The sequence below is a fragment of the Salvelinus namaycush genome, chromosome 24 (assembly GCF_016432855.1).
Source record: "Salvelinus namaycush isolate Seneca chromosome 24, SaNama_1.0, whole genome shotgun sequence".
Taxonomy (NCBI): Eukaryota; Metazoa; Chordata; class Actinopteri; order Salmoniformes; family Salmonidae; genus Salvelinus; species Salvelinus namaycush.
In genome coordinates this window covers 838,112-866,069 of record NC_052330.1, presented here as the reverse complement: position 1 = coordinate 866,069, position 27,958 = coordinate 838,112, and the positions used below count along the sequence as shown (strand labels likewise).

General features: G+C 41.9%; 1 protein-coding gene across 1 annotated transcript; it reads left to right on the top strand.

The window, feature by feature from the left end:
- Nucleotides 1–1,741: 1,741 nt before the first annotated feature.
- On the top strand, nucleotides 1,742–21,784 carry LOC120019230 (transmembrane protein 151B-like). The gene is made up of 2 exons (XM_038962552.1): nucleotides 1,742–1,828; nucleotides 20,342–21,784. The coding sequence occupies exons 1-2, from the start codon at nucleotides 1,742–1,744 to the stop codon at nucleotides 21,782–21,784; spliced, it is 1,530 nt and encodes a 509-aa protein (XP_038818480.1).
- The last annotated feature ends 6,174 nt before the right edge of the window (nucleotides 21,785–27,958 follow it).

Genomic DNA, 27,958 nt, shown 5'->3' with positions numbered 1-27,958 from the left:
GCGGTTGCATTAAGAACCAGTGTATCTTTCATTTGCCATACAACAAGTATTTTTATGTAAAGTTTATGATGAGTTCTTTGGTCAGATTAGGTGAGTGTCCAAAATATCTCCGGACATTCTGGGGAAATGTTGCTACGTATTCACAATGTATAACCACGATTTGCAGCTCTAAATATGCACATTTTCGAACAAAACATAAATGTTTTGTATAACATGATGTTATAAGACTGTCATCTGATGAAGTTGTCCAAAGGTTAGTGATTAATTTTATATCTATTGCTGGTTTTTGCGAAAGCTACCTTTGCGGTGAATAAATGCCTTTGTGTGTTTGGCTATTGTGGTAAGCTAATATAATTCTATATTGTGTTTTCGCTGTAAAACACTTAAAAAATCGGAAATATTGCCTGGATTCACAAGATGTTTATCTTTCATTTGCGGTACACCATGTATTTTTCATAAATGTTTTATGATGAGTATTTATGTATTTCACGTTGCTCTCTGTAATTATTCTGGCTGCTTTGGTGCTATTTTTGATGGTGGCTGCAATGTAAAACTATGATTTATACCTCAAATATGCACATTTTCGAACAAAACATAAATGTATTGTATAACATGTTATAAGACTGTCATCTGATGAAGTTGTTCAAGGTTAGTGATTCATTTTATCTCTATTTGTGGGTTTTGTGAAAGCTACCTATGCGGTGGAAACATGGTGAAAATATGCGGTTGTGTGTTTGGCTATTGTGGTTAGCTAATAGAAATACATATTGTGTTTTCGCTGTAAAATATTTTAAAAATCGGAAATGATGGCTGGATTCACAAGATGTTTATCTTTCATTTGCTGTATTGGACTTGTGATTTCATGAAAATTATATTATATGATATCCCTGTCCCGTTAGGCTAGGCTATGCTAGTCAGCTTTTTTTGATGAGGAGGATCCCGGATCCGGGAGGGTGATGAAGTCAAGGGCCTGAGGACCAGTGGTAGCAAAATATCCCCATAACATCAAAGATCAACCACCGTATTTTACAGTAGGTTTGAGGTTCTTTTCTGCTCATGCATTGTCATTTCGACACCAAACCCACCACTGGAGCTCTATTTTCATGTCATCCAACAAATGTAAACGCCTGGAGTTTGATAAACGGGATTGGAACCGGTGCTTTGATAAAATGACCTGAACATAGAGCTCTTTGGCCATGCGCATCAGTGGTGAGGTTGGCGTTGAAATGAGAATGCAAATGCCTTCTCATCATAAGTACCTGGAGAGGATTGCAATCACCACACATCACCAGGTGTGCTCTTATACATTCTGCCTGTGCCCGTCTCAGGGGGAAGCACATGTAGCCTAGTCTACAGACAAGCCTACTTGCCTTTGTCCTACAGCCTAGTAGTTTTTTTGTCCTAGTACCTCTTGTTGGGAAACAGTGCCTTAATCTATCGCAAGAGTATTCCGGAAGCACCTGCATCAAGGCGCAAAGGAGCCCATTTTTTCTACCGTGGACATATGAACCCATTACATTTTGCTTTGTATATAGGCTGCTGTAGCCATGCAGTGGCACCTCATGCTGTGGGGGAGAAGATGCTGCTTTACAATGGGAGCATGATGTAGGGGTTTCCTCCCGCTATATTGGTTGGATTATGTAGCCTGGGGTAGGCTTGCTGGCTAGTTTATGTTGCACTGTGATTTGGACCTCGGTTTTACTAAGGTGATCCATGCCCCTGTGTTTTTGCTATTGTCAACATGTCCCCAGCATCGGCTGCAACGGCCAGTGAGAGCAGCACCGCTACCGTTCCAGAGGAGGACACAGAAGAGAGCCCCCGCGAGGAGGTGAGAGAAGAGAAAAGCTTTGTTTAGCTTGCGGCTGTACGAGAGCTGCTAAGCGAATCGTGCATTTAGAAAATGGTTCATATTCATATCATAGCTAAATCCCACGTAACCTGAGCCCTATTCCGATTCTGAGATATCGGTTCAATTACCCACTTAAAATGAACGCATTATGCGCTGCATCAGCACATCTGCACCAATCTTGTTTTGAATACGTTTCTTAGGCTACCGTTTATCACTGTAAATCGTATATGGTTTTGACCATATTATCAAATATGTGGTGTAGTTTGACTGTGCAAGTTTCTGTGCGTGTGTGTTTGCGCGTGAGCGTAGGTAAACTACGTGAGTGTGTGCTTGTTTTTCTCTCCCTTCCAGTCAACGAAATGGTCATGTCCCCATGAAATGGTCCCTCTCTGGTGCGTATCAAAATTATTGACAGCCCCCTGTCTGAGGAGATATGACAGGCTATATGCTATTCCTGTCATGGTCTTCCAAGGCAAGGGATTATGAAAGCCTTTTTAATGTTCATTTACACACCCATTTTAACATTTAGGGGAATTTCACAAAAAAGTATTATTTATAATTGTTACAATCAGGCCCTCTTGTTTTTACTGTCATTCTGAATAGGTTTACATCAGGAAACACTCAGTTGTATACAAATGTTTAACTGCTGGCTGGTTATATTCCGATCTGCTTTGTATAGCCAAGGATTGGATGATGATTTAGTAGAAGGGTTTATTATCAGTAGATAGGATGTGTCACTAACCATTTTAATGTGTGAGTATTCATTACCTCACACTCACAGTTCCTATTATCACACTTCTGAATTAAACCTAGGACTGAAGAATTTACATTTCCAATCAAGGTTTAAGTCTTGAGAGGTGCTGATGTTGAGTCAAACTTTTGTTTTTACTTTACATTAGCCTACATTGGCCCAATTATGACTTCTAACCATCAACATGGAAGTTGGGCAAGCAATATCTCTTCAATTAGCCCTTCTATTACACAAAACATTTTTTTCATGTAACGCAGAACCAGTCTTAACAATATAGAAGTGTCAGCTTGAAAGGAACTCAGTTGGAGGCAATAGATAGAACACACTAATAAGCCATTGCTCGAAATCGTTGAAATACAATGTAGGGTATTGTAGCCAATAAAAATAAGTAATTTAAATGAAATGCCATGTAACAGGAAGTGTGAATGAAAGCCTGTGAACCCAAATAAACCCTAAAATAATCGCTGACTTATCTAACATCCTCACTTTGTGCTTCATCAACACCATTTGTTGAACACACCTCTGGTGAAAATTAGATCACCTGAGAGGATCATCATTGTGGCTGTTTGGAGCTCCTATGCAGAATTCATCAGGGAGGTTTTTGTCTGTCATGCTTAATTGCTGTAACGGCTACAAATATGCGTTGTTACATTTTTTGAATGATATTACATTACCTCCTAATATCCAGCAAGAAGGCATTAAAACCACCCACACTGCATGTGAAAGAAAATCATTTAACATTTTTGATATCATTAATTCATGATTCCAGCTGCCTCCACATTGATGATATTTAATTGCTTGGTGTTTAACTTAGTTTCACCATTTAAATATTAAGATTCCCTCTGCTTTTTCAATCAGCTTTTCTCAAATTCATCTTAAAATTTCAGAAGCAGTGACTGCAAAATGCGTTCTTAATAAAAAATATTAATCAAGTTACTTTTAGAATTGACTCAACAATGGCTGTACTTGCTATTCTGCTTTCCTCTAGGGTTTCCCAAACCCTTTTTAAAACTGTGTTGTTGAGGCAAGTGGTCATGGAGAATATACAATATATTGATTTTTGCGATCCATGATATACATCAGACCAAAATAGATAATCAAACGCGGTTGGGCACTGGTGTTGGGAAATTAGGCCTGGCTCGCAGTAAGCATTCCAATTAATCCCAAAGGTGTTCGATGTGGTTGAGGTCAGGGCTCTGTGCGGGCAGTCAAGTTCTTCCACACCGATCTCAACAAACCATTTCTGTATGGACCTCACTTTGTGCACAGGGGCATTGTCATGCTGAAACAGGAAAGGGCCTTCCCCAAACTGTTGCCACAAAGTTGGAAGCATAGAATCGTCTAGAATGTCATTGTATGCTGTAGCGTTAAGATTTCCCTTCACTAGAACCAAGGAGCCTAAACCATGAAAAACAGCCCCAGACCATTATTCCTCCTCCACCAAACTGGCACTATGCATTCAGGCAGGTAGCATTCTCCTGGCATCCGTCAAACCCAGATTCGTCCGTCGGACTGCCAGATGGTGAAGCGGAATTCATCACCCCAGAGAACGGAAACGCTCCAGAGTCCAATGGCGGCAAGCTTTATACCACTCCAGCCAACGCATGGAAACCCATTTCATGAAGCTCCCGACGAACAGTTCCTGTGCTGAAGTTGCTTCCAGAGGCAGTTTGAAACACAGTAGTGAGTGTTGCAAATTAAAAGTCTTACTAAAAAGAAAATGTAGTGTAATATCCACTGTGTTCAAATAGATGTATAACACAACAAGGACCCTTCAAATGCTAATATTAGATGAGTAGGCCTAGGGACACCACACCCACTACAATCAATTATTATCTCATGCCATGCTGCTTTAGTGCATATTATTTTATTGTCAATTCAGAAAGAGGGCACAACAGGGGCTGGAATGCAACAGGGGCTGGCCAGTGAATAACTAATATTCCATTGTGGTAGCGTTATCAGCAGAAGGGGGAAATTCAGTGCTAAGCCCTCTGCCCTGTGGGGTGTTTTGTTGACAGGGGACCATGTCACGTGACAAGGTAAGGGGAGGATAATTATGGAGTGCTGTCAGGTGTTGTAAAAACCTGAAATAGAGTTTGGTGAAACCTGTATTTAAATCCCCAAAAAGGTTGTCTATACAGTATTATTGACATGCAATAGAACCATGGAAAGAATTATATAAAGTGAACACAATGCCTCCTCTTCCTAGCTGTTTGCAGTGTCCTGCCCTCCTTGTGTACGGTACTGTTCAGTTCAGATCCTTCTAATCACCCCAAACAACCATAAACAGGTGTCCCAAATAACCCCAAACAGGTACCCCAAAGACCCACAAACAACCCTAAACAGGTACCCCAAACAACCACAAACAACTCCTAACAGGTACCCCCAAACAAGTACCCCAAACAACCACAAACAGGTATCCCAAACAACTACAAACAACCCCAAACAGGTACGCCAAACAGGTACCCCATACAACCTTAAACAACCCCCAAACAACAAGAAGCATCCAGCCCCCTGGTCTGCGAACCTCAGAACGCAACCACAAACAACCCCAAACAGGTACCCCAAACAACCCCACAAACAACTCCAAACAGGTGCCCCAAACAGGTACCCCAGACAACCCCAAAGAACTACAAACAACCCCAAAAAGGTACTCCAAACAACTAAAAACAACCCCAAACAAACCCAAACAAGTACCCCAAACAGGTACCTCAAACAAACTTAAATAATCCACAAACAACCACAAGCAACCCCAAACAGGTACCCGAAACAACCAAACAGGTACCCCAAACAACCACGAACAACCCCAAACAGGTACCCCAAAGAGGTATCCCAAAACCCCAAATAGGTATCGCAAACAACCTTAAACAACCCCCATACAATCACAAGCAACCCCAAACAATGAGAAGCATCCAGCCGCCTGGTCTGCAAACCTCAAAGCGCAACCACAAACAACCCCAAACAGGTACCCCAAACAGGTACGCCAAACAACCCCAACAGGTACCCCAAACAACCCCAAACAGGTACCCCAAACAACCCCAAATAACCCCAGACAGGTACCGCAAACAACCCCAAACTGGTACCCCAAACAAACCCAAATAACGAGAAGCATCCAGCTGTAGATTATGCGTGATGATGCCGCCTGGTCTGCAAACCTCAAAGCGCAACCACAAACAGGTACCCCAAACAGATACCCCAAACAAGTAACCCAAACAACCCCAAACAACCCAAAGCAGATACCCAACACGACCACAAACAATCCCAAACAAACCCAAACAACAAGAAGCATCCAGCTGTAGATTATGCATGCTGATGCCGCCTGGTCTGTGAACCTCAAAGCGCAAACACAAACAACCCCAAACAGGTACCCCAAACAACCACAAACAACCCCAAACAGGTACCCCAAAGACCCACAAACAACCCCAAAGAGGTACCTCAAACAGGTACCCTAAACAACTACACACAACCCGAAACAGGTACCCTAAACAACGAGAAGCATCCAGCTGCAGATGTCTCCTGGTCCACACTAGCTCTGGCCCATGACATAGCTAGTAGCCCTGGTCTAGCTTAGGTCCCCTCTAACTGACTCTGGGTTGTTTGGGTTTGTTTGCAGTGATTAGTAGGACCTTTCAGTTCTAATGAATTCATCCCCTGCCAAAAGTACCACCATCTTTCCCCACCATGTTGGCGACGATGTCCAGCGAGCCTCCTGTACTATACACGATTAGGTCAATCAATCTTTGCCCCTTGTGTGATGACTGATAAGCAAATGTATGAATGAACTGCGCTATAATCCATCCATCCTGGGGCTTTTTCCATCCCATAAGGCGTGACCAGCTTCTGATGCAGGCACTCGGGCTTGCAGTGCCCTTGGGTGGAAAAGATGCCACCAGCTTCATGGTGTCTGGATGAAATTACTGCAGGATGTAATTGGGATGGTTTGCTCTTTTAACAGTTCACAATTTTGGAATACTATTCCAATCCTTTAAGTGTTTTAGATATCCATTTGAATACATACCATTTATATTATGAAATATAATTATGTAGCTAGTACAGCTCATTTCACTTTTATTATGGTAGTCTTTACTGTATATTTGATCAGAAGACCCCTATATCCACATACGCCATTAACCGGGAGGGTTTCACATTCACTTGAAGTTACTGGTAGTATGTGAGGTTCTTGTATGTCATGGCGACATTCAGTGTTTTCTCAATGACCTGAAATGGGAAGATTCTCTTGAAGAGGTTGATCATGTGAAAGTTCAGATGAAGTGTGTGAGCCGTTTGATCATAACAAACTAAAGACATGAGCAAGCAGCTCTTTGGCGAATGTCAAATAATTTGTATTCCTTGTTTGTCATTATAACTAAGATTCAATGGTGGTTATTGGTGAGAAGCGAGTGAGGAGGGTGAGGATTGGTGAGGATGGAGTGACTAGGAGGGCTTCAGACACTTCTATGTATAGCCGCGGGAAGTAGGGGTGCCGAGGGTGCTGCAGCACCCCCTGAAAAATCTGAAAAAAATCTGTAAAAGAATATCTATATTTCTTAATAAATTTAGTTTTTTCTCACAAAAGTAGTACACTGGGCCTTTACTTATTCCTGTATTAGGGGAGCGATATAGCCGTCTGATGCTCGGGCAATTTTTTGTATTTTTTTTTTTTATATTTAGTTTTTTCACAAAAGTAGTGCACTGGAACTTCTTTAGTAGTCCTGTACTAGCGGACCGATGTAGCCGTCTATAGTGCGTGATTTTATTTTTCTCCCGCACTACAGATTCTCAGCACCCCCAACATTTACCCTTATATCCCAGCACATGGACACAATACGACCGTTTTCTAATGTTGAATTGTACCTTACATGGTGAAAACTATACATTGATTTCATTGTATATCCCACCAAGAGAAAATATTTTTTTTAGATAGTATTCCAGCTATATTAGATCAAATCCAGACAGGAATAATTATTTTAGCAGGTGACCTAAATCATACATAAAAAAATGATAATCTCATTCTCAGCAAAAGATACATCTGATTTAGAAATTAACATCAAATAAAAATAAATCTCTTACAAAATTCTATAAAAATCATTAGAAGGTCATTTAATTTATTTTATCTTTATTTTACCTTCATTCAACCAGGTAGGCTAGTTGAGAACAAGTTCTCATTTGCAACTGCGACCTGGCCAATATAAAGCAAAGCAGTGTGACACAGACAACAACACAGAGTTACACATGGAGTAAACAATAAACAAGCCAATAACACAATAAACAAGTCAATGACACAGTAGAAAAAAGAAAGTGTGCACAAGGCATGAGGAGGTAGGCAATAAATAGGCCATAGGAGCGAATAATTACAATTTAGCAGATTAACACTGGAGTGATAAATGAGCAGATGATGATGTGCAAGTAGAAATACTGGTGTGCAAAAGAGCAGAAAAGTAAATGAAATAAAAACAGTATGGGGGTGAGGTAGGTAGATTGGGTGGGCTATTTACAGATGGACTATGTACAGCTGCAGCGATCGGTTAGCTGCTCAGACAGTTGATGTTTAAAGTTGGTGAGGGAAATAAAAGTCTCAAACTTCAGCGATTTTTGCAATTCGTTTCAGTCACTGGCAGCAGAGAACTGGAAGGAAAGGCAGCCAAATGAGGTGTTGGCTTTGGGGATGACCAGTGAGATATACCTGCTGGAACGTGTGCTACGGGTGGGTGTTGTTATCGTGACCAGTGAACTGAGATAAGGCGGAGCTTTACCTAGCATAGACTTATAGATGACCTGGAGCCAGTGGGTCTGGCGATGAATATGTAGCGAGGGCCAGCCGACTAGAGCATACAGGTCGCAGTGGTGGGTGGTATAAGGTGATTTGGTAACAAAACGGATGGCACTGTGATAGACTGCATCCAGTTTGCTGAGTAGAGTATTGGAAGCAATTTTGTAGATGACATCGCCAAAGTCGAGAATCGGTATGATAGTCAGTTTTACTAGGGTAAGTTTGGCGGCGTGAGTGAAGGAGGCTTTGTTGCGAAAAAGGAAGCCGATTCTAGATTTGATTTTGGATTGGAGATGCTTAATATGAGTCTGGAAGGAGAGTTTACAGTCTAGCCAGACACCTAGGTATTTATAGTTGTCCACATATTCTAGGTCGGAACCGTCAAGGGTGGTGATGCTAGTCGGGCGGGCGGGTGCGGGCAGCGAACGGTTGAAAAGCATGCATTTGATTTTTACTAGCGTTTAAGAGCAGTTGGAGGCCACGGAAGGAGTGTTGTATGGCATTGAAGCTCGTTTGAGGGCTAGTTAGCACAGTGTCCAAGGAAGGGCCAAAAGTATACAGAATGGTGTCGTCTGCGTAGAGGTGGATCAGGGAATCGCCCGCAGCAAGAGCAACATCTTTGATATATACAGAGAAAAGAGTCGGCCCGAGAATTGAACCCTGTGGTACCCCCATAGAGACTGCCAGAGGTCCAGACAACATGCCCTCCAATTTGACACACTGAACTCAGTCAGCAAAGTAGTTGGTGAACCAGGCGAGGCAGTCATTAGAAAAACCAAGGCTATTGAGTCTGCCGATAAGAATACGGTGATTGACAGAATCGAAAGCCTTGGCCAGGTCGATGAAGACAGCTGCACAGTACTGTCTTTTATCGATGGCGGTTATGATATCGTTTAGTACTTGTGCTTGGCTGAGGTGCACCCGTGACCGGCTCGGAAGCCAGATTGCACAGCAGAGAAGGTACGGTGGGATTCGAAATGGTCAGTGATCTGTTTATTAACTTAGATAGGCAGGGCAGGATGGATATAGGTCTGTAACAGTTTGGGTCTAGGGTGTCACCCCCTTTGAAGTGGGGGATGACCGTGGCAGCTTTCCAATCTTTAGGGATCTCGGACGATACGAAAGAGAGGTTGAACAGGCTGGTAATAGGGGTTGCAACAATGGCGGCGGATAGTTTTAGAAAGAGAGGGTCCAGATTGTCTATCCCAGTTGATTTGTACGGGTCCAGGTTTTGCAGCTCTTTCAGAACATCTGCTATCTGGATTTGGGTGAAGGAGAAGCTGGGGAGGTTTGGGCGAGTAGCTGCGGAGGGGGCGGAGCTGTTGGCCGGGGTTGGAGTAGCCAGGAGGAAGGCATGGCCAGCCGTTGAGAAATGCTTATTGAAATATTCGATTATCATGGATTTATCAGTGGTGACCGTGGTACCTAGCCTCAGTGCAGTGGGCAGCTGGGAGGAGGTGATCTTGTTCTCCATGGACTTTACAGTGTCCCAAAACATTTTGGAGTTAGAGCTACAGGATGCGAATTTCTGCTTGAAAAAGCTATCCTTTGCTTTCCTGACTGACTGTGTGTATTGGTTCCTGACTTCCCTGAACAGTTGCATATCGCGGGGACTATTCGATGCTATTGCAGTCCGCCACAGGATGTTAATGTGCTGGTCAAGGGCAGTCAGGTCTGGAGTAAACCATGGGCTAAAGCTGTTCTTAGTTCTGCATTTTGTGAACGGAGCATGCTTATCTAAGATGGTGAGGAAATTACTTTTAAAGAATGACCAGGCATCCTCGACTGACTGGATGAGGTCAATATCCTTCCAGGATACCCGGGCCAGGTCGATTAGAAAGGCCTGCTCGCAGAAGCGTTTTAGGGAGCGTTTGACAGTGATGAGGGGTGGTCGTTTGACCGCGGACCCATAACGGATACAGGCAATGAGGCAGTGATCGCTGAGATCCTGATTGAAAACAGCGGAGGTGTATTTGGAGGGCAAGTTGGTCAGGATAATGTCTATGAGGGTGCCCATATTTACGGATTTAGGGTTGTACCTGGTGGGTTCTTTGATGATTTGTGTGAGATTGAGGGCATATAGCTTAGATTGTAGGACTGCCGGGGTGTTAAGCATATCCCAGTTTAGGTCACCTAACAGAACGAACTCTGAAGCTAGATGGGGGGCGATCAATTCACAAATTGTGTCCAGGGCACAGCTGGGAGCGGAGGGGGGTCGATAGCAGGCGGCAACAGTGAGAGACTTATTTCTGGAGAGGTTCATTTTTTAAATTAGAAGTTCAAACTGTTTGGGTATAGACCTGGAAAGCATGACAGACCTTTGCAGGCTATCTTTGCAGTAGATTGCAACTCCTCACACTTTGGCAGTTCTATCTTGACGGAAAATGTTGTAGTTGGGTATGGAAATCTCAGAATTGTTGGTGGCCTTCCTAAGCCAGGATTCAGACACGGCAAGGAAATCAGGGTTGGCGGAGTGTGCTAAAGCAGTGAGTAAAACAAACTTAGGGAGGAGGCTTCTGATGTTGACATGCATGAAACCAAGGCTTTTTCGATCACAGAAGTCAACAAATGAGGGTGCCTGGGGACACGCAGGGCCTGGGTTTACCTCCACATCACCCGAGGAACAGAGGAGGAGTAGGATGAGGGTACGGCTAAAGGCTATCAAAACTGGTCGCCTAGAGCATTGGGGACAAAGAATAAAAGAAGCAGATTTCTTGTCGTGGTAGAATAGATTCAGGGCATAATGTGGAGCCAGGGGTATGGTGGGGTGCGGGTACAGCGGAGGTAAGCCCAGGCACTGAGTGATGATAAGAGAGGTTGTATCTCTGGATAAGCTGGTTATAATGGGTGAGGTCACCGCATGTGTGGGAGGTGGGACAAAGGAGGTATCAAAGGTATAATGAGTGGAACTAGGGGCTCCATTGTAAACTAAAACAATGATAACTAACCTAAACAACAGTATACAAGGCATATTGACATATGAGAGAGACATACAGCGAGGCATAAAGTAATCACAGGTGTTGATTTGGAGAGCTAGCTAAGACAACAACGGGTGAGACAACAACAGCTAATCAGCTAAAACAACAACAGGTAAAATGGCGATGAATGGGCAGAGAGGGTCGGTTAACTACACACAGGGCCTGACTTCGTGGCTGGGCGACAGATAAACAAAAAAAAATTAACAGAATGGAGTACTGTGATTAATGGACAGTCCAGCAGGCATCAGCTATGTATCCAAGTGATCATAGGGTCCAGGGGGCAGCAATAGAAGGAACAGGGAAGCCACGGAGTAGTCGCTACTATGCTAGCACGCGGGCGACACAGCGTTTAATTTTAGTAGTAAAGTTAGTAGCTCGGGGCTAGTAGAAGCGTCTGCTCTGACGTCCGACGGAGGCCGGTTGAAGGCAAAGTGGATGGAGTATTCGTCGGCAGACCAGTCGTGGTGGTGCGGCGGGGCGCGGCGCCGTGTCGACTAAGGATTCAAGCCAGATGGCGAAAGAGGTATTGTAGTTGTAGTAATTCAATTTTCTAGCTGGGAGATGCGCCTGGCTCACGGCTAACTGGTGCTAGCTTCGGGGCAGGGGCGTTAGCCACTATAGCCACTCGGTAGCAGCGGTGAACCGGTGCCAAGGTGCAGAGCTTACGGCAAGGATCCGGTGGAGTAGTGTGTTCTAGCCGTGTTTGGGTGGAGTCCGGGTGAACAACTGAGTAGGCTGGGAGGTGGGCCTCAGGGATAGCTTCGGTACTGGGTAACTCGGTGGGTGCTAGCTAGCTGTGAAGATCAGGAGTAATGGTCCAGGGATTACGGCAGGAATCCGACATTGTAGTGGAGAGACAGTCCGTTACTGGTAGCCTGGCGAGTATTTTCCAGGCAATATATATATATATATATATATATAAAAAGGGCTGGTACCTGTGCAGAAGGTAAAGGCCGCTAGCAGTGACTAACAATGACTAAATAGCTTGTAGCTAATTAGCTGGTTAGCTTCTGATGGCTAGGTGGTTCTTGCTATAAGGTCTAAACATTTTTAAATAATAGCGGTTCCGTATCACATTGGGTGAGGCAGGTTACCGGAAGGTATAATTTAACAAAAATGGAGAAGAGATTGAAAATAAAATTGAAATATATACAAAAAAGACGAAAAAATACAAAAGTACACGAGAGGACGAACAAAACACGTCTGCACTGCTACGCCATCTTGGATGATGGCGTAGAGAAGAAAATAAAACGTGAAATTAAGCAGGAATACGATCTTTTACTTTCGAAGAGAGCCAACAATTACATCTTAAAGTCAAATAAAGCATATTACTTAATGGCAAATAGACCTGGTAAATATCTCACAGCTCAAGCAAAAAGAATACCAGTTATAATTTAAAAAGATAAACATACAAATGCATAAATTGGAAATAACGTGATTAATTACATTTTAGAAAGCGTCTATGAAAATGTATATAAATCAGAATTAAACAACAGTTGGACAGATCCTATAGACTTCTTAGACTCAACAACCCTGAAGTGATAAACAGCAGAAAATATATATATAAATAATATATTATTATTTTTTTTCGCTAAAAACAGAGATCACCCAAAAATAAATAGTATATACTGTTAAAACATTCACGTGGATTAAAGCACCAGGAATGGAAGGCTTTCCCATATAATTCTATTTAGCATTTTCGGACAAAATGAGCGCCCCTATTTACACAAAATAGCGCCCCTATTTACACATGAAAACAAACATGGCACTCAATTCAGTATTCAGTACTTCCTTTTTTTTTTGTTGATACCATGTATCAAACAGTTATTTCAGTTATATTAAAAGCAGGAAAATCTGGAGTTCCCTACTGATTATAGACCCATAAGTTTAATGAACTGGGACAATAAAATAATAACAAATGTGATAAACTAGGTGTATGTGTGGGTCACTACTTCACACGAGAGCCATAATATCTTGTTTTTTTAATTAAAATGTGTTGTTTTTTGGCAAAAATACCTTCTGGAACATGTGAACTTTCATGTGCCTTAATAACAAACTTGTATGCCATCTGAAAATACGAATAAAATAGTTAAATTACGAGCGTAGTTGGTTTAGCCACAGAAAAAGTCAGCAACCTTCCCGCTAGCCATGAGTGGCTGAGATAATGAGTGGGCTGGACATGCCACTCAAGTTAAAGTGTACTGTTAGCTAACTAACTAATGTTAGCTGGCTGGCTAGCTAACGTTACGTGTATGATCTTATTCGTATCTCAGAGCCATTAGCTTGGCTAGTTATAGCCTAATGTTAGCTAGCTAACATTGAACCTGGTTGGTTAGCTACCTGCAGATTCATTCAGGGTAGTAACGTCATGAGTTGGATTTATGGTTTAGCTAGCTAGCCCAGCTAGCTACATTTTCAATTATTACACGTTTCTAATTTTGACAGTCGTTTTCATTTCAACTGTTAGCTAGCTAGCTAATGTTAGCTGGCTGGCTCGCTAGCTAATGTTATGTGTATGATCTTAATATTTGTATCTCAGAGCCATTCGCTTGGCTAGTCATGGCCTAATGTTAGCTAGCTAACATTGAACCTGGTTGGTTAGCTACCTGCAGATTCATGCAAGGTAGTAACATCATGAGTTGTGATTATGGTTCATTGTTTAGCTAGCTAGCTAGCTACATGTCTTAACAAAAGACTCTACTATGCAAGTGTCAATTTTAATAGAATGTCACTGTGTAACGCTCGTCGTCAGAAGGAGTGGACCAAAGCGCAGCGTGGTAAGTGTTCATGATTTCATTTAATATCAAAAACACTCGAACAAAGTAACAAAATGAAAAAGTGAAAAGTTCTGTCAGTTGCAGACACTAAACTTGTAGGAAAACCCTCAAACGGATCACTAATTCCTTTGACCTTACACAGCTAGTTAAAGTGCCAACCAGGGTGACTTGTTGCTCTAAAACACAGATTGATTCGGTGTTCAGTAATATACCAGAGAGAGTGACTAAATCATTCAATATGGTTACTGGGCTATCTGATCATAATCTGACACTTATGGCCAGAAAGCTGTCTTAGAGCAGGTTTAACCTCTCTACTGTTAGAAAGCCGAATCAACTAAGAATACCTAAGAGTGAATTAAACTATTTTGAAAACACAATTAAGGGAATTAACTGGAATGATCTCTTGTCCTATACAGACGTGGAAGCTGATAGTCAGGTTTTTCTATCCACAATCCAGGCTACAATAAATGGTTTCCTAAAGAAAATCAAATCCAAACCTGGCCAAAAGAGCACTCTTCCTTGGCTAAATTGAGAAATCTGGAAATTGATGAAAGAACGAGATTATACTCTAAAAATAGCCCTAAGATCCAAATTAGAGCATGACAGACGTAGGTTTACCATGTTGAGAAATAAGGTGATGAAAGAAATCAGACAGGCCAAGGCAAACTTTTTTATTAACATAATTGGTGAAGCAAATGGAAATTCTAAATTGATCTGGGAGAATCTAAAAAAGGGAAAGATAGTAACACTGCAAAAAGACTAGAAATCATGGTGAATAACAATCTAACACAGGATGCAGTCGAAATAGCAATAGCCTTCAATTCCTACTTTATTGACTCTGTCAGGGTACTGACACAGAACCCCTCGACTGGTTTCTTGGAATCAGTGCTAGTAAATGACACTCAACCTGTCTTCATCATAAGGGAGGTTTCTGAGTCAAAGGTGAACAAGGTGATTAGCTCACTAAAGAACTCTAAAGCCAAAGATGTGTTTGGGCTGGACTCTACCTTTCTTAAAAACTACAAAGAGTCACTCATTGGCCCCATTACTAAGGTCACCAACACATCTATTGGTCTCTGGGTGTTTCCAAGGGTATGGAAGTCGGCCATAATAAAGGCCATCTTTAAATCGGGCAACCCTGCTGACGTGAGTAACTACAGGCCCATTAGTATACTACCTGTGGTGTCAAAGGTTGTTGAAAAGTGTGTAGCAGAACAACTGATTGCCCACCTCAACAACAGCCCCTTCACATTACACTCCATGCAGTTTGGCTTCAGAGCGAAACACTCCACAGAAACGGCCAACTGCTTTCTTCTGGAAAATGTGAAGTCCAAGATGGACAATGGGGGCGTTGTTGGGGCTGTGTTTCTGGACCTAAGGAAGGCTTTTGATACTGTTAACCATGAGATTCTCATTTCAAAATTGTCCAAGTTCAACTTTTCCCCCGATGCCTTGAGATGGATGAAATCATACCTTGAAGGCAGAACTCAGTGTGTCAGAGTGAGCAAGGAGCTGTCACCCACTCTTAGCGATGATGTGGGCGTGCCCCAAGGGTCAATCCTGGGGCCCCTCCTGTTCAGCCTGTACATTAATGATCTGCCTTCTGTCTGTACCGGGTCTGAAGTTCAAATATATGCAGATGATACAGTGATATATGTGCATGCAAAGAGCAAACAACAAGCTGCACAAGAACTCACTACTGTAATGGTCCAGGTTACAAAGTGGCTCAGTGACTCGTGTTTGCATCTCAATGTGAAAAAAACTGTTTGCATGTTCTTCACAAAGAGGGCAACAGATGCTACTGAGCCAGATGTCTATGTGTCAGGGGAGAAGCTCCAGGTGGTATCTGATTTTAAGTACCTTGGCATCATACTTGATTCCAACCTCTCTTTTAAAAAGCATGTGAAAAAGGTAATTCAGATAATCAAATTCAACCTAGCTAATTTCCGATTTATACGAAATTGTTTGACTACAGAGGTAGCAAAACTGTACTTCAAATCTATGATACTCCCCCACTTAACATACTGCTTGACTAGTTGGGCCCAAGCTTGTTGTACAACATTAAAACCTATTCAGTCTGTTTAGAAACAGGCTCTCAAAGTGCTTGATAGGAAGCCCAATAGCCATCAGCACTGTTACATCCTCAGAAAGCATGAGCTCCTGAGTTGGGAAAATCTTGTGCAATACACCGACGCATGTCTTGTATTCAAGATCCTAAATGGCCTGGCTCCCCCTCCACTCAGTATTTTTGTTAAACAGAAAACCCAAACATATGGCAGTAGATCCACAAGGTCTGCCATGAGAGGTGACTGTATAGTTCCCTTAAGGAAAAGCACCTTTAGTCAATCTGCTTTCTCTGTGAGAGCTTCCCATGTCTGGAATACACTGCCATAAGACACACATAACTGCACCAGCTATCACACTTTCACAAAAAACATGAAGACATGGCTAAAGGTCAATCAGATTTGTGAACATAATCCCTAGCTGTGTATTGCCGCTTTCCATGTTGTCTGTTGTCTGTAGCTTGTGAGGTGTGGAAACACTTTGTTGCTTTTATGAATTTTCTCTTAATGCTTTTTGTTCTATGTTGCTCTGTCTGTATGCTACGTCTTGCTTGTCCTATGTTGCTCTGTCTGTATGCTATGTCTTGCTTGTCCTATGTTGCTCTGTGCGTGCTCACTGCTCAATGATTGTTTATATTGTAATTGTTTTTAATAACCTGCCAAGGGACTGCGGTTCAGAGCTAGAAAATTGTATATCATACACTACAGCTGAGGAACAATGAGAAAGTAATTCTGCTTTGAAAGTTGCTAAACTTGTAACCTCACTTTTGAGAAAAATGGCCCTTGAATGTTTTGGTAAACCTACTGGAGAGCTCTTCTTTGTCTACACCCATTCAGCATCGCTCACACCCTCTTAAACGTTAGCCCCACCCATCTCTTTAAGGATTCACATGTGAGGCCACGTACTAACAAACCAAAGATTTCTAGACTAAAGGCTGGTTTAAACTATGGGTGTGTTCGTAAATTCAATCTGGACTGTGCTCAGAGTGCATTCATAAATTCAGAGCATTTCGCTCTCGGAGCGTTCAGAGCGCACACTGGACACTCTGGCCGAGAAGTAAGGTTGTTCCAAGCGTTCTGACCTAACAACAGCAGTGAAGCACACAAACTAACTGGCTAACATTGGCGAGCTACTTCCAGAGACAAATGAGAGAACAGCTCACTCTGACCATTTTACTCACCCTGGCAGAGCTGGTTAGGCTGTTTTTATGTTATCTAGAGCGTTGGTGACTGTAACTGTGCTGCTGGCAACAATTTAATTACGCTTTTTTGTTGACGTTTACTGACACCGGCCATATTCAACGGGTGTTGAGCGTTCGTAAATTTGTCAGTTATTCTGCACTCTGGCACACACAGATGAGAGTGCTCTGCAATCGGAGTAAATTGCCAGAGCGAATTTACCATCTATGTCTATCGACAGTTGTTGCAGTGACATCATGAACATTCTATTGAAATGGTTACTTGCATAGTAGTGGAGTCTTTTGTTTAGTCATGTAGCTAGCTAGCTAAACAATGAACCATAATCTCAACTCTTAACATTACTACCCTGCATGAATCTTCAGGTAGCTAACCAACCAGGTTCAATGGTAGCTAGCTAGCTAACTTTAGGCTATAGCTAGCAATGCAAATGGCTCGGAGATACGAATAATATTACTACACAGATCATACACATAACGTTAGCTAGCTAGTATGCTTTAACTTGAAATGAAAACAACTTTTTGACAAAATTAGAAACGTGTAATATCTGAAAATGTAGCTTAGACTATCTTACCCGTCCGTATACATGGGTGGACGCTTCTCCCTCTCTGTCACGGATGCCATGGTTGCCCTAAATTTGAAGTAATCCGGAGACAGGTGTTTTATACAACAGCCTTCTGTGTGTTCTCTTTTTGACTTCCTCTACATATTTGCAATCAAATGCCAGAATTATCTCCATCTCCTATCATTCTCTAATTCCATCCGGTATTCCACTGATTTAAAATCTCGGTCCTCCAGAAAGTGGAGAGCAACAGTTTTGCAGTTCTACTATGTGATACCTTTAAAAAACGCAGCGTTAGAAAGGATTACCTACATATACTGACCAGCTCATGTTATAGACAGACGCGTGCAACCTGCAAGACTAATCCGATCTCATCTCTCGGCATGTCCAGCCCCCCATTATCTCAGCCAATCATGGCTAGCGGGAATGTTCCTCACTTTTTCCGTAGCTAAACTAACTAGGCTCATAATTTAACTATTTTTATTCATATTTCCAGATAGCATACAAGTTTGTAATTAAGGGACATGAAAGTTCATATGTTCCAGAAGGCATTTCTGCCCCAAAAAATACGCATTTTGATAAAACAAATGTTTACGTTCAAATGGCTCTCCTACCCCAGTTTCCTGAAACGAGTCACATATGAAAGCAGATTTAATTAAATGGTACAATCTTCCCATAAATCTTACAGGTAAGTATAAGCCTCTTCAGAATGTAATGGAATGTATTTATTTTTGGTAATACCAATTACCCCACCGAAGATATTCTTTAAAAAAGTATACCTGGTCATAGAATAAAAAAGAAAGTTTTACATCTTCCTAAGTGTGAGGGAGTTTTTAACCTTCCAGACTTGGAATTGTATCAACTCACTACCCAAGGCTTTTACTTGTGACATATAGTTAAATGCACTAAAGGGGAACAATCGATACATGTTGAAGATGCTCATGCTCATCCCCAGAATCTTTTTATTTTCAAAGGATAAAGCTAAGAACGTTAACAACTTCATAGTTAAGAACACTATAACAATATGGAAGAAAAATACACTTATTCTACAAGAACAAATATCACTCCCTAAAAACACAACCCTATGGAACAATCCTTGGATAGCTTTTCAGAATTCACCAATAAATTGGTCCACATGGAAAACTAAAGGCATAGATACCGTAAATGACTTGGTAACAGGAAATACATTTATTTCCATGATAGAATAAAAAATCTATTTTGGTCTGACCAATGTAGATATTTTCAAATCGATGCAACTTACAAGTTACATATCACAACATTTTTTATTTGAAATCTTTTGGACATCAGAGCAACCTTGAGGGAATCTTATTTGAGTCAGAAAGAGATGTTCACATGATAGGTAAGACATACAAAATCTTACAGAGAGCATATCCAATTAATTAGAAAAAATATAAACTATTGGAACCAAGACTTAAAAATAACTGATGTTGGCACAAGATTGAGGGAATGTTGGAGCATAACTAATGAAATTACAGTTAACGAAAATGTAAACTTAATCCAGTATAAACTATTGTATAGAATTAATGTATTATACAAGAGACAAAATAAAAATTCTACAGCACAATGGCAGAGTCATATCTTAAGTGTAAAACTAACAATGACTCAATAATCCATGCTTTCTAGGAATGCTATGAAGTCCAAAATAATGGGCAGAGCTACAAAGTTGGCTGTCAGAAGTATTACAATGTAAATGTACTTTTAATCTGTCTGTCTGCAAATTTCAAGACATGGCATATGGGGGTATAGTGAGATACCCAATGGGCTGATTCTCTTCTCATCACTCATCTTGAAAAAATGTATACATAGGCGACTGAGAAAAACAAATCTGTACAATTTAAGGCCATGTGGCAAACAATAATGCAGGCACTAGGGAAGGGAGTGTGAGCATGCGGATCTGGGCTGATGAGATGTAGTCGTTGTTTGTGTGCATCTGTAAATCAATGTTCGCATGTGTATGTTTGTACCTAGTGTTGGAAAAAATATGAAAAATTGAATAGTATAAATTAAAAAAAGAAATGGAAACAAAAAGATTCTCGTGGGGAGGTTGATCATGTGAAAGTTCAGATAAAGTCTGAACTGTTTGATCATAACAAGCAAAGACATGAGCAAGCAGCTCTTTGCTCATGCATAAGATATGTCAAAGCACTTAGAAAGCTGAATTTTTCATGTGTTGCAAAGAGTAGTTGTTTTTGGCTCAAATTCTTTAAAGTTTACTGTTTCTGCTATTGCTTCAAATATCCATCAATTCATCATTCTCATTGTGCATTTGATATGTATTTTCTCACTGTATGTATAATGGTTAGCACAACAATGCTTACAGGTATGTTTTCCCAGACTCATTGGTATTTTCTCTCTCCATTTCCCCCTGTGCAGCAGCGGTCCCTGAAGCAGTCCCTCAGTAAGTCCCTGTGCAGGGATAGCCACTGGAAATGCCTGCTCCTGTCCCTACTCATGTACGGCTGCGTGGGGGCCATGACCTGGTGCCACGTGACCAAGGTGACGCGGCTTTCCTTCGACAGTGCCTACAAGGTCAAGTCAATGATGTATCACGAAAGCCCTTGCTCCAACGGATACATCTACATTCCTGTGGCCTTCATGGTCATGCTATACGTGGTCTACCTGGTGGAGTGCTGGCACTGCCACACCCACAACGCACTGCTGTACAAGGTGGACTTGGAGAGTGTGGGTGAGCGCATCGGGCGCATGCAGCAGGCCACACCCTGCATCTGGTGGAAGGCCATCAGCTACCATTACGTGCGGCGCACGCGGCAAGTGACGCGCTACCGTAACGGCGATGCCTACACCACCACACAAGTGTATCATCAGCGTGTCAACACGCACGTGGCCGAGGCAGAGTTTAACTACGGCAACTGCGGCGTGAAGGACATCTCCAAGCAGCTGCAGGGCCTGGACAGCTTCCCCGTCACCAAGCTGAGGTTCACCAAGTGCTTTAGCTTTGCCAATGTGGAGTCGGAGAACTCCTACCTAACCCAGCGGGCCCGCTTCTTCACCGAGAACGAGGGCCTGGACGACTACATGGAGGCCCGCGAGGGCATGCACCTGAAGAATGTAGACTTTAAGGAGTATATGATTGCCTTTTCGGACCTGGACCACCTGCCCTGGTACGTGTCCAACTACGTGTTCTGGGCAGCCGCTGCCTTCACCTTCTCCTGGCCGCTGCGTGTGCTGACCGAGTACCGCACAGCCTACCTCCACTACCATGTGGAGAAGCTGTTCGGCTTCGACTATGTCCCTGTCACACCGTCCGAGGAGCGACCATACTGCCACCACATCCCTAGGGTCAACACCATCGATTGCACCGAGCTGGAGTGGCACATCCGCTCCAACCAGCAACTGGTGCCCAGCTATTCCGAGGCTGTTCTCATGGACCTTGCTCAGCTCTCCTCAGGTGGCGACAGCAATGCCAACACCTACTCGGTGTGCGGCAGCTACCGGCAAAACTGCGAGCGCTGCCCCCGCACCATCAGCAGCTCATCCATCTTCTCGCGCAGTGCTCTGAGCATCTGCAACGGGACTAGCCCACACATCCCCTTCAGCGCCAGCCGTTTCTCATTGTCGCGGCTCTACGGCTCGCGGCGCAGCTGCTTGTGGCAGAGCAGCGGCAGCCTCAACGAGACGTCGTGCCCCACAGAGAGCACGCGCTGCCTGACATCGTCGGACCAGCCAACTAGTGAGGAGAACCCGCCGGACTACCAGGACGCACTCTACTTCCCCGTGCTCATTGTGCACCGCAACGAGGGCTGCCTGAACCATTCACTGCACATGAACGGATCCTGCGTGGAGACCACCCTATGACTCCCACCTAGTCTAGACCTGAACAAGGAATGTAATGTCACTGTCCTTTCTGCTGGAGGTTGATGACTGAATAATATATCTTCTTTTCCCTTCCAGGGAAGGCTTATATGGATCTATTCCCCCCCCCCCCCCCCCCCCAATTAGACCACAGAACGACACACCACAGGCATTCCGGACCCCTTCCAGACCTCTTTCAACACAGTTTGTCAAAGACAAACTCCACACAGTACTGGATTAAATGCACCTTTTGGATGCTCACTCCACCTTTCCAATACCTTCCCTTGTAGCCCAGCCCATCTCAAATGAGGTGTCCTCCAATGATATGTTCATCGTAGTAAGTAATAGACAATGTAACTATCTCAAAGATTGTTTGAAAAAATGACATTCACAAGCATAGTCAGTCTGAGACAAATGGACTTAGTGTTCTGAGAATGATGTTGCATAGCACCACCATTCTGGACCAATCACAATGCTCTGTTCATATCAGTTCATGCTAGCTTCCACATTACCTATAAATAGAGAAGATGTGTAAGCAAGGTACACTAACAGACATTTGGCCTAAGAAAAAACTCCAACTTAAATCATAGTGCATTTTGTGCAACTTTAATGAGAACATCTGTTTGTGATGTTGGATTAAATTGAGGAAATTGGTTATTTTGTGAGAGGCTTAGAAGGGATATCTTGTGACTGAAAATCCCGACACAGCTCAACAGTAGAGGCCTCCATTGGAGTTGACTCATAAGTGGGGCGTGAACTTAAGGAACATAAACAATATTTATTCAAGCCTTAGAGAGCAATTTGGAGATGGCAAGGAAAACCATCACACCACACAAATTATTGCAAGCAGGAAATGTTGAAAACAATCAGACCTTTCCTCCCCCGTAAATGCATTTCTGGCCATTTTAAAAATGTTGCTGCATGTATCAAAGTAAATTCAGACAGTCTATAATTAATTTTCCCTCGAGCTCATGGTTCTCAATTCAAACATTAAAATCTAAACGCATTGGAATGGGCTATGGAATGGTGTATTTGTTTGTTTCGAGGTCAACGAGTTTGTCTGGAATTAATGCTCTTTCATGATGATGAGAGATACAGTAGATACAACATTCACTTAATTAGCAACAGGAGTAAAATATCACAGGATGCAATGATATTCCCACTTCCTGACCCTCTAAATATAGCAACATAGTCAGAGCCATTAATAATTTAGTACAGGAGGACTAAAGGACACAAGGACTTCAAACTGAATCCATGAGAGAAGTCTTTCATCACATCATGTTCCTTACTCTTAATATTACTGTGTCACTCTTCACTTAATTTTAATATATTTCTGATTAAATAATACATCAGCTGTCAATAATAACCTCAGCATGTCCCCTATTTTCAATTACTATTCTTTCTCAAAATTATTTTTATTATGCATACAATAATTTGCTTCAAACTACCTCTTATTTGTTTAGGGATTTAAGTGCCTGACTGTGGGTCCTTTAAACCTTAAGTTTGGCTTGAAAAAACACCTAAACAACATACAATACCAGTCAAAAGTTTGGACACACCTACTCATTCAAGGGCTTTTCTTTCTTTCTTTCTTTTATTACAATAGTGAATAGATCAGACCTATGAAATAACACATATGGAATCATGTGGTAACCAAAAAAGTGTTAAACAAATCAAAATATATATTATGTTTGAGTAGCCACCCTTTGCCTTGATGACAGCTTTGCACACTCTTGGATTTCTCCCAACCAGCTTCATGAGGTAGTCACCTGGAATGCATTTCAATTAACAGGTGTGCCTTGTTAAAAGTTAATTTGAGGAATTTCTTTCCTTCTTAATGTGTTTGAGCCAGTTGTGTTGTGACATGGTTGGGGTGGTATACAGAAGATATCCCTATTTGGTAAAAGACCAAGTCCATATTATGGCAAGAACAGCTCAAATAAGCAAAGAGTAACGACAGTCCATCATTACTTTAAGAGTAAAGGCCAGTCAATCTGGAAAATGTCAAGAACTTTTAATGTTTCTTCAAGTGCAGTTGCAAAAACCATCAAGCGTTATGATGAAACTGGCTCTCATGAGGACCGCCACAGGAAAGGAAGGCCCAGAGTTACCTCTGCTGTAGAGGATAAGTTCATTAGAGTTAGCTACACCTCAGATTGCAGCCCAATAAATGTTTCACAGAGTTCAAGTAATAGACACATCTCAACATCAACTGTTCAGAGGAGACTGTGTGAATCAGGCCTTCATGGTCGAATTGCTGCAAAGAAACCACTACTAAAAGGACAACAATAAGTTCAATAAAGGTTCAATAAAAAAATATAAATAATAAGAAGAGACTTGCTTGGGCCAAGAAACACGAGCAATGGACATTAGACCGGTGGAAATCTGTCCTTTGGTCTGATAAATCCAAATTTGAGATTTTTGGTTCCAACCGCCGTGTCTTTGTGAGATGCAAAGTAGGTGAACGGATGATCTCCACATGTGTGGTTCCCACCGTGAAGCATGGAGGAGGAGCCGTGACGTGTCGGGGTGCGGCCATACACCATCCCATCTGGTTTGCGCTTAGTGGGACTATCGTTTGTTTTTCAACAGGACAATGACCCAAAACACACCTCCAGGCTGTGTAAGAGAAGAATTGAGATGGTTTGGGATGAGTTAGACCGCAGAGTGAAGGAAAAGCAGCCAACAAGTGCTCAGTATATGTGGGAATTCCTTCAAGATTGTTGGTTGAGAGATTGCCAAGAGTGTGCAAAGCTGTCATTAAGGCAAAGGGTGGCTACTTTGAAGAATCTCAAATATAAAATATATTTTGATTTGTTTAACACTTTTTTGGTTACTACGTGACTCCATATGTGTTATTTCATAGTTTTGATGTCTTCACTATTACTCTACAATGTAGAAAATAGTACAAATAAAGAAAAACCCTTGAATGAGTAGTTGTGTCCAAACTTTTGACTGGTACTGTATCTCTCCTACCCATTCATACATCCAACAAACCAACCAACCAACCAGAAATAAACTTAGTAACAGATCAACTCAACATTCACTGTTGATAGCAATATACTGTATACTGTATTTTACTTCTAGTTGTCAGTGGCTTCTGATGAGACAGGACATCTAAGTGAGGCTGGCACCAATTATTCAAGATGTGCTTTGTCTATTGTTAGAAAAAGCAGGCTAACAAGCTGGACCACATGCTGATGCCTATCAGCCATCACAGAGATCTAAAATAGATTATGGCCTGTGTTCAAACACGGATAATGTCAGCTCTAATAATAAACCATGAGGATTTTTGAAGATCTGAGAATAAGCATAATCACAACTGATCTCATTTTCTATGTACGAATGTCTAATTTCCACTATAATTTGTATTCAAAAAGCTTCTCAGAGTAGGAGTGCTGATCTAGAATCAGTTTAGCCTTTTAGATCATAATGAATAAGATTATATGGTCAAGGGGGACCTGATCCTAGATCAGCACTCCTACTCTGAGAAGCTTTTTGAATACACGTCTAGGTGTGCTCTGAAGTTCCTTGAGTTGGAGACTTTGAACATGTGTGTCAGCTGAAAATAATTTAGCCCTTTATGGGTTTTTAAATCATGGCATATGGAGAAGCACAGGACCGGTCCCGGCTGTTTTTCAGCCCTAGGTGAGGCAAAAGAAAAATTGGCCCTCCTATACCCTGCAAATCTAGAATAGTCCCAGTAAGCAACATTTCATTGAAAAGACATCTAAAATAGGTATTTTCCAGACGTTGAAGTTAGGTTCATTTTAGGTTCTGAATGAAAGGTGAAAATATGTATTTTCCGGACGTTTAAAATATGTCTTCTCCGGACATTGATATCAGGTTCATTTTCGGTTCTGAATGAAAGTAGACGTCTATTTTTGTACCAAATCAAGGCCAGTCCAGACTGGACCAAATCTGAACCAAACATTGAGGTCTACGTTTTGGCCAAATCAAGGCTGGTTCAGGATAAACCAAATCTGAACCAAAGACTTTAGTGTCTGTTTGTGCTTACTGGGGTGTAGCTTACAGTGTCAGCCCACAATGGAATTTTATGAATGCCCATCCATGTGGTAGGCCTACCTTATTCCTCTCACTAATCAATTTGGCTATTTAAGTTCTGAATGTCAGTTCTGAATGTCAGATACCCAAAATCTGCTACATGATTTATGTTAGGTACTGTTTTTACAGAATGTTGGTGGAACACCGCAGCGATGCGTCTCTCCAACAGCACCCTGGAGAGGCGCACTGGGAGTGGACAAGCGAAATATATTGCGCCCCTGCCTTCGACAAAGTGGGCACTGCTTATCACAGGGCAGCATCAGCACTCACCTAAAAATCCCATATGCCACTGGTTGAGAGAAATTGTCCTTGTTTTTGGGCAGAATTATGTGAGGTTTTATGTGTTGTTGGAGGTGTGTCTTGGTCAGTTTAACACTGTAACCATACTGATGCTCCTATAGCAGTCTAGCTGGAAGTCACACATCATGGGAGGCAGAGTTCACTCACTCACAGAAAGTGATCTTTCTCATTAGCAGTCTTTAAGAGTTTTGATTAGTTCTTTTTTTAGATCCACTCCTATTATGTCTGAGATCGTTTGAAGTTCGGAAACAGCAGGTAGAGAGCGCCAGAGTTTTAGATTTCAATAATGGTGAATATGATTACATTACTGACATTACCGACTCAATAGTCCAATGCTCACTGACCAACCTCTCATCAATAAAAGAAAAAGTTCAGATAATTTACATATCTGATGGCTTCACTGTGATACATTATTGTGTACAAATAAGTGTTTACCAGTGCTATGTTTACTGACCATACAACAATAAATAGGATACAGCTAAAAAAAGTGAAGGTGACAGGAAAATTCTGAATCCTGAATAATGTTTCTCCACCACAGACTGTTAATATGGAACTAGGCTTGCAAAATTCCGGAAACTTTCCTAAAATTCCCCAGGTTTTCAGAAATCCCAGTTGGAAGATTCCCATAAACAGGAAATCCAGAATCCAGGGCGGCAGGTAGCCTAGTGGTTAGAGTGTTGGACTAGTAACTGAAAGGTTGCCAGATCGAAGCCCCGAGCTGACAAGGTAAAAATCTGTCATTCTGCCCCTGAACAAGGCCGTCATTGGAAATAAGAATTTGTTCTTAACTGACTTGCCTAGTTAAATAAAGGTAAAAAATAAATAAATAAAAATCCTCCAACCAGGATTTCTGGGAAAGTTACCGGAATTTTGCAACCATACATGAAACTCATTATCATGTGTACAAAGTGGAATAATAAGTAATATTACCGTATGTACTCTTACAACCAGAACGTTTTTGGGGCTCATCTTCTTATAATGTGTACAAAATGTTGTGACTTAAAAAGAGTGTTGCGGAATACATATTTTGTACTGTAAATAATATAGAGATACTAGGTTAGAAGGACTGTCGGGGTGCTAACATAAAATGTACTTGACAACAGGATAGTGTTTTGGTTTGCAGATCGAAAATCGATCCATTTCTACAGTACCAGTCAAATGTTTGGACACACCTACTCATTCAAGGGTTTTTCTTAATTTTTTACTATTTTCTATACTGTAGGTTAATAGTGAAGACATCAATACTATGAAATAACACATATGAAATCATATAGTAACTAAAAAAGTGTTAAACAAATCAAAATATATTTGAGATTCTTCAAATTAGCCACCCTTCGCCTGAATAACAGCTTTGCACAGTCTTGGAATTCTCTCAACCAGCTTCACCTGGAATGCTTTTCCAATAGTCTTGAAGTTCCCACATATGCTGAGCACTTGTTGGCTGATTTTCCTTCACTCTGCGGTCCAACTCATCCCAAACCATCTCAATTGGGTTGAGGTTAGGTGATTGTGGAGGCCAGGTTATCTGATGGAGTACTCCATCACTCTCCTTCTTGGTGAAATAGCACTTACACAGCCTGGAGGTGTGTTGGGTTATTGTCCTGTTGAAAAACTAATGATAGTGGGACTAAGCGCAAACCAGGTGGGATGGCGTATTGCTGCAGAATGTTGTGGTAGCCATGCTGGTTAAGTGTGCCTTGAATTCTAAATAAATCACTGACAGTGTCACCAGCAAAGCACCCACACACCATCACACCTCCTACTCATGCTCCAACCTTGTCACAAGATAACTGATTGGCTCAAACACATTAA

Bases quoted from the DNA above. Each gene is read 5' to 3' on its own strand.
- LOC120019230 (XM_038962552.1), top strand. From the start codon at position 1,742: ATGTCCCCAGCATCGGCTGCAACGGCCAGTGAGAGCAGCACCGCTACC. The intron at 1,829-20,341 runs GTGAGAGAAGAG...CCCCCTGTGCAG, and splicing joins AAGAGAGCCCCCGCGAGGAG to CAGCGGTCCCTGAAGCAGTC.